Here is a 10234-nt window from a genome sequence, read left to right as displayed (position 1 = left end):
CAATTTGGGGAATGACGGTTCCATCTGGGAACTTCAGTTCCAATCTGGGGAACTTCAGTTCCATTTGGGGCTACGAGTCAACAGACTCCATTCAATTCTGAAGGTTAAGTTCCTCTGGTGTGCATGCTGGGAACATATTCCCCCTCGATCTGGGCTTTTCCTTTACAGGACAAGCCAGTCTGGTTGGGGTTCACTGTTGGAGGGGGGAATTGTTGTTGGACTCTACCTGATTCTGGGAGTGGGTTCACTGGGAACTAGTTCGTTGGTTTTGTAGGGTAAGTCTACCTGATCTGGGAACTAGTTCATTGGTTTTGCTCTTGGTTTTGTTTTGGTTTTGTGTGCATTGATGCTAGAATTTGTGCCTTTTGTGTTGGAATTTGTCTGTGTCTTTTGTGTTTTGGTGTAGTCAAACTGATAAAAATGGGAAATACTTCACCTATCCCGAAGGAAAACCCTTTGGGGCATATATTAGATAAATGGGCAAAACATAGCCGGGAGCCTATGACTAAGAGACATGATATACTACTGTAATAGGGTATGAACCCAATATATGTTAGGATCAGAGAACGATGGCCCCTGAATGGCTCACTCAATTATTATATAATCTCGCAGTTCGAAATGTTCTGCAAAAGAGCAGGGAAAAGAGATGAGATTCCATATGTAGGAGCATTTATGCTATTGCATCAGGAGGAAAAGGAGTCATAGGACTGCCACCTTATAGTGCCGTGATCTGAAAGGAAACCCAAGGGGGAGAGGGAGAAAATGAGAGTGGGGACATGTTATTTCAAAACTTAGCCCCCACCCCAGCCTACCCAGCTCCCCCAGTGACCGAGCAGGCTACACTGGCAGTTGTTCCAAATGTCCCCACCCCCATGCTGCCAACATATTCACTGCCTCCTGTTTCCCCTACCCATTGGAATCAAATAGAAGTTTCTGTGGTAACACCCGGGGCACGGAGACCTGGTTTAGTATCACCATCTAAGACCCTACAGGGCACCCAATTTGGACTGGGAGGCACTTCTGCAGCAGAGCAATTTCCCTTGCCCCAATATCCTGTAAGAGGCCAGGGGAATCCCTTGGACTTGAGGCATCAGACCCTGATTTCCCCACAGGAGTCCCCGGTAACATTGACCGTGGGGAACAAGTTGATTGATTTTCTAATAAATATGAGTAATCTTAAGAGACTTGTAAATATTAAACAAAAGGGAAACAAAGTCATCCTAGGAGAAACTTGCTGTACCTTTGAGATACAAATTTCCTATCTGGTCTTCTCAGAAAACCTTATCTCTGCCATCTTTTTAAAATGCAAATTTTGTAAAAGAGGGTACAGTAATTTAGAACTTGACTTGTTTACTATAAATATTAGTAGAAAGGGTTTAGCCATCTAGACAAATGAGCTTGATTTGTTCCATTTGCCAGAAAGCCAACTTTAATCCAACCTCTTTTGTAAACTGATGGGTTTTACACTACTGTACCTGACTCAGGGCTGAAATTTTGAAATGAGAACTATGATGTCTCTCTGTTTGTATGTTTGTATGTGTTTTTGTCTTGGATAACATTGCTGAGGTTAATCTGTAAATGAGCCTTATTTAATTGGCTTAAAGAAACGTAAGCCCTTACAAACCAAACAATTATAAATACAAGAGAAATTAAGGTAAATGAGTTTCAGTTTCACGTGAACCAGGAAATATTTAGTATTAAATTAATACCTGGTATTAATGTTTAAGTTTGTTGCTCTAATTAATATAGACATGTCTTTGGAGCCATCAACATTAAGTATAGTACTTTCACTGCACCTAGGTTTAATAGAAGCTAAATGAAATCTTGTTATATCTGTTGCAAATTTGTCAGCAAGAAAAATAACTTGATATGATGAAACTTTAAAGTAAATATAAATGAGATAAGAGCTTTTAGGTAAACTCTAAGAATAATTATGTTCTAAAAATCATCTAAAATAGTTTCTCCAGATTTGGTAAGTATTACTTGCCTCTTGATTGTCCCTAAAAATTAAGGTTTTTAAGAGTCGGAGATTCTAATTTAAATATAGAATTAAAGCTACTGAAAATAATAAAACATTTCAGTATGGTAGAATGTGTGTTTTCAGTTAAGAAGGTATGAGGAATGGAATTACATTTTACTAAGAAAGTTTTGTACATGGTCAGGATTAACTGAATTTAGATTGAAGTTAAATAAGTAAATGGATTTCGTTAAGTAAGCTAATACAAGACTGAAATTTGATCTCCCTCTCTGTTAGACTGCTCCTTTTGATAACAGATTAAATGAGTTTCTGTGCCCTTAGGTGCTCCGTATTTGTTTTTGTTTCATCATTTTGTGACTTGGTTAAATGAATAGGCACTGTTTCACAGTGACCTACATCCTGTTGTGTTGTAAAACCTTTTTGATATTTTTAACAAACTTCCCAAATATCCAAATCTGACTAAAGCTTTTTAGCCTCCAGCTGACTCTGGATACTTCGAAAGAACATCTCTGAGATATCTCAGAGAGAGATGTCAAACTAAGTTTATTTGGTATGTTAAGTTACTTCAGAAACATCGTAAAGTGATTGGAGATGAACCTTAGATTATAGTGTATGGATAAATGTCATTTATATAGATATTCCAAAATTTATATGGAATCCCTAACATCTGGTATGTCCTGATATGTTAACAATCATAATACTAGTTATTCTAAAATGTTATATCCAAGAATCCTGCTAATTGCATTGTACTCAAATTTTTAACCATGCTATTTTGTTTTTTGTCCTGATGCTTTTACAAAATGAAGATTTTTCAAGAAGGCTGATAAAAAGGAACTTTTGAACAAATATAAGTTTCTTATAGCCTTTAGATAATATCACTGGACTGGGTAACAAATGACAAAACTAATGGGAAACATGATTATATCATCCAGATCAATGGGAATTAATTACATGGGACTGAGTGAACTGGTAAATATGATTTATAACTTTGTGCCTTTAGGAAATATATTGACTTTAATCTTTGTTTTTAGGAAAAAACTTTTATGCTATAACCTTATGCTATGACCTACAACAAGTTGATAAAGTATGCCTTTTTAAACAAAGATAAAACATTTATCTTTTTCTCTCTACCTGATCCTGACAGAATTTGTTGTCTCCAGCTGGTTCTCCTATGGACTTGATATTATGCTAATCATTGTTTTAATTTGTTCCTTATTTCCAAATTGTTTGTGCTTTGTGTCTTCCTGCTGCAGTATGTCTTTGTCAATGTTACTAGCTGTTACTTATATCCTATTTTATAAGATTGTTGTCTCTTGCAGTACCCAGTGTGTAACCAGGCCGCCAACAAAACGTCTATGGCTAAACATCTTAAGGAAATAGATCACTTTTATACCATAAAAATAATTTTAATAATGTGATTCTAGGTATGGGAAGAAGCAACAAGGGAAAATGTCTCCTGGATCATAATTAGACAGAGGATCCAGAGAATCTTTAATTATCAATAGGGCCTAATACAAAAATTAGCACCTGGAGTGGCATATCAAGAATTTTCGCCTGATCTGGGATGAGCCTCCCAGCACCATGGGACAAAATTTGATCGTGAAATGTCTCCCAAATATTGGTCAAATTCCTGACCAAGAGGAGAGGATCAATCATCAGCGATTGCAGCCCCCCAGTGTGAGCCAGTGAACACTGAGGAAACTCAGGAAGAAGAAGAATACCTGCCATCTAGCAGCCATCAGACTGCAGCCACTCCCTATGGTGAGCCCGGAGGAAACGCAGGATGTGAAAATACAGGATACAGGCCCCATCTGGGCTGTGGTGCATATCAAAGAAATTATTTCAGTGAGCCCAGAGTCTAGCATCTTCCCATACATAGAAAAATGCTGAATTTTCTTAACTTGAGATGCAGCCTCCTGGGCTTGAAGCCCTCAAAATTCCTGACAACTCTCAACTTTTAGGTTGTGAATATTTGTAAGTCTACAGGTGTCAAGTAGACACTTCCAAAGCGGAACAAAAGACAAATCTCAGCATCTGGAACACTGACACTGATTGCGGACACTCCCAGAAAGATCCATCTGACCGAGCAGTTAGAACTTTGTCACCCCTTTTTCCACAAGATTGTAGAATGGACATTGACAGTGGGAAATTGTAACAGGGAAGAGCTAAATTGGACTCCATGTTGGATCTGTTTCTTTAACCTTTCCTTTGCGTTGCTTTTGTTATTACAATCATACAAAATGGCCTGCCTCAGGGAACCCTGCCCACCTGTGAATGGCTGCAAGAAAAAAAAAAAAAAATCCTCTCACTGAGGCTGGTCATTCCAGGAGATGTTTTGCAAGACTGATGGCCCTTTTACTTTACTTCCTCTCCGCCTCTCCCTCTCTGATTCTATAAAAGAAACTGGCATCCAAACCCTGATAAGATGATTTCTCAGAGACACTAGTCTGCCATCTTCTCCATCTGCCGGCTTTCCTGATAAAGTCGTATTCCCTGCCTCAACACCTCATCTGCGATTCATTGCCCTGTTGTGCGGTGAGCAGAGCGAGGTTGGACTCGGTAACAATTCCAAAAAATAAACACTTCTGATATGTCGAGGTTTTCAAGATTTTCAGTTTTATTTTTTTCTCAAAAGCCTAGTCATATTTTTAAAGACATTTAATCTGCGAATAGAAAACCCTGAATCTTAAAAAAGCTAAGGGTTTGGGGTTTTTACAACTATATAACCTTCTGTACTTGCCTTTGAAGTCTTTACTTGTCACTTTGGTTAAATGGATATTTTTAAAAAATATTTATTTACTTATTTATTTATTTTGGCTGTTCTGGGTCTTAGTTGCTGCACGCAGGCTCTTAGTTGTGGCATGCATGCGAGATCTAGTTCCCTGACCAGGGATCAAACCCGGGCCGCCTGCATTGGGAGCGCAGAGTCTTACCTACCCACTGGGCCACCAGGGAAGTCCCTTAAATGGAATTTTTGACAAACTTCCCCCAAATCAAATTCTTTCTTTTTTTAATATATCCAATTTTTTAAAATTTTATTTATCTATTTTTGGCTGTGTTGGGTCTTCGTTGCCGCGTGCAGGCTTTCTCTAGTTGCTGTGAGCAGGGGCTACTCTTCTTTGTGGTGCGCGGGCTTTGCATTGCGTTGGCTTCTCTTTGTGGCAGAGCACGGGCTCTAGGCATGTGGGCTTCAGCAGTTGTGACACGTGGCTCAGTAGTTGTGACTCATGGGCTTTAGAGCGCAGGCTCAGTAGTTGTGGCTCACGGGCTTACTTGCTCCGCAGCATGTGGGACCAGGGCTCAAACCTGTGTCCCCTTCATTGGCAGGTGGATTCTTAACCACTGCGCCACCAGGGAACCCCCCAAAATCAAATTCTAAATGAAGTTTTTTTTGACCTGTGGCCAACTTTGGGATTTTCCAAAGGGCCCCTAGTATATTTGTTCTCTCTCCTTATAAAAAAGAGAAATGTGAAGCTAATTAGGCTTATTTGATATGTTAAATTACAAAGAAAACATTGCCAAATAAGAAGTGATGTTTAACTTTAGCTTATCTTTGTGTGGGTATGTTATTAACATAAGTGTTCCAGAACTTATATAAAATTCCTAAAAATCTGATATGCATGGTATAATGTTACAAGTTATAATCCTAGTTACCGTCTTTTTTTTTTTTTTTTTTTTTGGATGGATACTCCAATGGCTTTATTAACTCCTTTCTGGGGATGGCAGGACGTTATAGCTGGAGAGATGAAAAGGAAGCCAGGAAGCTGTGGTCTCAATATGGGTCATTGAAGGGGGTGACCTGCATCTCTCGGGACCCTCTTCCCATCCACCGTAAGCATGGGCATGATGAATAGCAAATTTTTATTCAGGGCATCCAGCTGCTTCATCTCCTCCACGCTAAAGGTGAAGTCAAACACCTGGATGTTCTGAAGGATATGGGAAGGTGTGACACTCTTGGGGATGCAGCTCACTTTCTGCTGGACCTGCCACCTGAGCAAGATCTGAGCTGGAGACCGGCCATGATTTTCAGCCAGTGCCAGGACCACTGGCTCCTCAAGCAGGACAGGCTCATCAGGATCACGCCAAGCATGCTCAGAGGAGCCCAGAGGGCTATAAGCAGTCACCTCCAGGCCGCGTGCTTGGCAGTGGGCAATCAGCTCATTCTGAGCCAGGTATGGGTGGCATTCCACCTGCAGGACAGCTGGGCGCACCGAGGCCACACTGAGCACATCATTGATCTGCTGACTGCTGAAGTTGGACAGGCCCAGTGCCCTCACCAACCCCTTAGCCACCGGTGCCTCCAGAGCCTTCCAAGTCTCCTTGTAGTGGGTGGAGTCATAGCGTATAGTCCCATCAGCATTCTTAGGAAAGGGGTTGTCTCCCGCTCAAAGGCATAAGGCCAGTGCATCAGGTACAGGTCCAAATACTCCAGCTGGGGGTCAGCGAGTGTCTTCCAGAGGTCAGGCTCCACACCCTCAGGGTGGTGATTCGTGTTCCACAGCTTGGAAGTCACAAACAGCTCCTCCTGAGGCACCAACTTGCCAGGTCCCGCATCCTCCTTCAGGGCTTCCCCAATCTCAGTCTCGTTGTCGTAGATAGCACAGTCAATGTGGCGGTAGCCTATACTCAAGACATACTTAATAACTGCTTTTACCTGGCCAGGCTCGCTCTTCCAGGTGCCCAGTCCAATCAGGGACATCTTCGTCCAGTGTGCAGGAGGATACAGGAAGCCACCATTGCCCCCTCGGCACGAGCACAAGATGTTAACAGGGAAGTATGGCTTTTCAGCTCAGTCCTGTGCCCTGCTAGCTACCCAATGGGCCTCAGCTTCCCAGATTCCTAGTTATTGTCTTAAAAATGTTGGGTGTCACAGAAATAACCAAATTTCCTTGTCAATTTCCATTATAATGAAGTCTCATCAGATCTCCAACCATGGGCATTTTAAAGTTCGTTGTCATTTACAGACAATTATTGTTTTACTTTGATGCTTTTGCAAAAGTGAGATTCCTGGAAAGGACCCTGCCAAGTGTTCTTGACCACTAATATCAGTGTCGAATTACAAGGTGTGAAAATGTGGGTACAGGGACTTCCCTTGTGGTCCAGGGTCTACGACTATGTGCTCCCATTGCAGGGGGCCCAGGTTCGATCCCTGGTCCGGGAACTAGATCCCACATTCCACAACTAGGAGTTCGCATGCTGCAACTAGAAGATACTGCATACTGCAACGAAGATCCTGCACGCAACAGCAAAGATCCCATGTGCCACAACGGAGACCCGGCACAGCCAAATAAATAAATAAATAAATAAATAAATAAAAATATATAGCAAAATAAAAGAGCCAAATTTAACACAAACAAACAAATTAAAAAATTTGGGTACATGTTTCACAACTGAAGAAGACCCCACCTGACATCTGGCCCTGTTTAAATGCCAAAGACCTCAAAATCCAATTGACTAGGAAGAGAACTAGGCAACAGTGAGGTAGACTGTTTCCTCCCAAGAAGTCAGATTAAGAGCATTTCCTTCCATTCTTCCTTCCTTCTCTGACCATCCTTTTCCTAATTCTTACATCATGAAGGTCTTTATTGTTCTCTTCTCCACCTTTTGGCTTGCTCTAGCCTGGAAAGATAACTGTTCACCTACCTCAGACCATTGCAGAGAAAGGTAACGCTTGGTAAAGCTTGGACGCTGGCTATCCTGTAGTTCTTTCTTCCCGTCACAAACTTCTCCCTGATTTATAACACCTCGATTTCAACGGAACAAGCGCACTGCATAAACATTTCTGGGGTGGGGAGACATAGTTACGCGAAATACATAAACAGGCTAACTGGCTTAAAGCAGTGTCCCCAGTTTTCTAGCTGGTTTGGATCATGGGGACCCTGGCTCAGGAGTACTCTCCAAACCATGGACATTGTTTTGTTGCTAGTAATTATTACTGTCTCCCTGATAAGCTGGGTTCTCTCAAAAGTTTTAAAGGCATGTGGGCAGCCACTGACCAGCCAACACATGGTCTCTCTCTGACTGAAGTGACAAAAGAGAACAGAAGAATGGAACCAGGGCCAAGAATACAAGCCTGACATCACCTCTTGTGAATGCTACACTGAGAGCAGAAGAGGCAATGGTGACTGAGGGTCATGTTAGTACTGATATTTTTGACCAAACCTCTTGAATGGTCAAGAGGATGAGAAAAGGGAGAATTACTGAAATAAATTTCTAGGCCAAAGATGGAGACACTCCTGCCCAGAGTGCCACAGCAAGAGAGCAAAACTTAGTAACTTTGGTATCTCTGTAAATGTTCTGCTTGACCAGAAACACAGTATATCTAGTCAGCCAATCCCCAAACTCTGGGCTTTATAATTACTTTCTTGTTCTTTATTCATTTTCTATTTTTCTCTTCCATGTTCGTTTTTTTTGGCCGCCAGGTGGCTTGCAGGGATCTTAGTTCCCTGACCAGGGACTGAACCTAGGTCCTCAGCAGTGAAAGTGCAGAGGAGTCCTAACCAATGGACCGCCAGGGAATTCCCATTTCTTCCTTGTTCCTTATTCTTTATCCTATAAAAGTGTCCTGCCTTCAGTCCCATGTTGCAGTTCTTTGGACCCTTGGGAACAAACAGTGGTGGCTTCATGAAGTGTTAAAGTATGTTTAACACCTAAATTCTCTTCCTTAATCATTTTTTAACAGTACTAATCTGTTAGAAGATTAATACTGAAGTATTCACAGGTTAAATAATGAGATGTGCTTTAAAATAATACTATTGGATGGGGCAAAGATTGATGAAACAAGATAGATTGGTGTATGTTGATGATTATTGAAACAAGCTAATGGACACATGAGGGTTCATTATACTATTGTCTCCATTTCTGTGAATGTTTGACATACTCCATTAAGAAAAAAAGAAAAATAACATGGGGCTTTCTACTTACAGAATTTCGAGCCAGTCATGACCCGCGGTTACTTCAATAAAGCGGGTTGACTATTGCAGCACTATAATCAGAGGGACGGCTGTAAGCAGCAACGCAAGCAAAGTGCCTTACGAAATGCTGTTTTATTATTACTTATTGTCATTACTATGGTTGCCAACACTAATTAGGTGCCTCCGAGAGTTCCCGCCTCCTCTCCCTGTTAATAATGGTTTATTCCACTCTTCGGCTGGTTCTTTCCCGTGGTTCCTTCCTCCTAGTCCCGCGCTGTACCCCCCCGCAGCCCCAATGGTTTAGCCTGGCTTCCCAGGGGAAACCCGGTGGGGCGGAGCACGAGGTTTCTGAGAGCGGCCGCGGTCCCCTCTCCGGAGACCACTTGGACCGCTCCGCGTCGGGAGTGGGCAGGTAATCGTGGGGCAGGGCGCGAGTCCTGGGCTCCGACTGGCCAGCTCTGGAGTAAACATCCGGCTGGGTGGGGCGGGGCCGGAAGTGGAAAGCGAAGGAGGCGGCTGAGGCGGCTCCGGAGGTTCAGGGCTCGGAGTCGGTGCCTCCAGGTGCCATGGGCCGGGCTGGCCCGCGCTGAGGGCGACGCAGGGCGCTGATAGGGACGCGGGGCTGGGCCATGGCCGGCGCTCGGGCAGCCGCCGCCGCCTCGGCGGGGTCCTCGGCTTCTTCAGGCACCCCACAGCCGCAGGAGCCGGGGCTCGGGGAGCTGCTGGAGGAGTTCTCCCGGACTCAGTACAGGGCCAAGGACTGCAGCGGGACGGGAGGCTCTAAGGTGAGTCCGGAGGCGCGATGAGCAGAAAGAGAAGGTCCCTGGTTTGCGACGTTGCTGAGGTCAGGGGTCATAGGACAGAGAGAGAGGGAAGTGCCCAGTGTCTGGACCCGGAGAGTAAGGGTTGGGTTTAAAAACCGAAAAGGAGGAACTGGGCTCAGAACGAGCCAAGCCAAGGAAGGACGACGTTTTGGTTTGAGACAAAAGGGTGTGGAGGTCAGAGATTAGCGCTGAGTGGCCTTGTTCAGAGATTAGAGAAGAGGCGCTGAGGAGGGTTATTCCCATGCGTTAGGTATGGGGACAAAAACCCTCATGTCTAGATTTTTTGAAGTGTAGAGGATTTATCCAGGTCAGAGATCAGAGTGAAGGGGCTGGAGGGGTGGGGCAGAATGGAGCCAAGAGATAAACTGAGTGTGTTGCTCCCTTGTATAGTCTCAGCATGACTTTAGAATTAGGCCCATCCCTTTCCTTCCCCCATAAAGCAGGAAGGCAACACATACTCCCTCTGTTCCTTTGTCAAAAGCAAGTCTTAGTTTCTCTTTTTTTCTACTTTTGGGATT

General features: G+C 43.4%; 1 protein-coding gene and 1 pseudogene across 7 annotated transcripts in view; one reads left to right on the top strand and one right to left on the bottom strand.

The window, feature by feature from the left end:
* Nucleotides 1–5672: 5672 nt before the first annotated feature.
* On the bottom strand, nt 5673–6804 carry LOC132527831 (aldo-keto reductase family 1 member A1-like; annotated as a pseudogene).
* A 2584-nt stretch (nt 6805–9388) lies between these two features.
* The window catches only part of MTMR14 (myotubularin related protein 14), a 43202-nt gene continuing 42356 nt past the window's right edge, over nt 9389–10234 (top strand). For all 7 annotated transcript variants that reach the window (XM_060161269.1, XM_060161266.1, XM_060161264.1 and 4 more), the window contains exon 1: nt 9389–9677. In XM_060161269.1, the coding sequence (XP_060017252.1) occupies nt 9522–9677 (156 nt within the window). In that variant the 5' untranslated portion in view covers nt 9389–9521. The remainder of the gene's footprint in view (nt 9678–10234) is intronic.

This window comes from Lagenorhynchus albirostris, chromosome 10 (assembly GCF_949774975.1).
Source record: "Lagenorhynchus albirostris chromosome 10, mLagAlb1.1, whole genome shotgun sequence".
Lineage (NCBI taxonomy): Eukaryota > Metazoa > Chordata > Mammalia > Artiodactyla > Delphinidae > Lagenorhynchus > Lagenorhynchus albirostris.
This window is presented reverse-complemented; position numbering and strand designations above follow the sequence as displayed.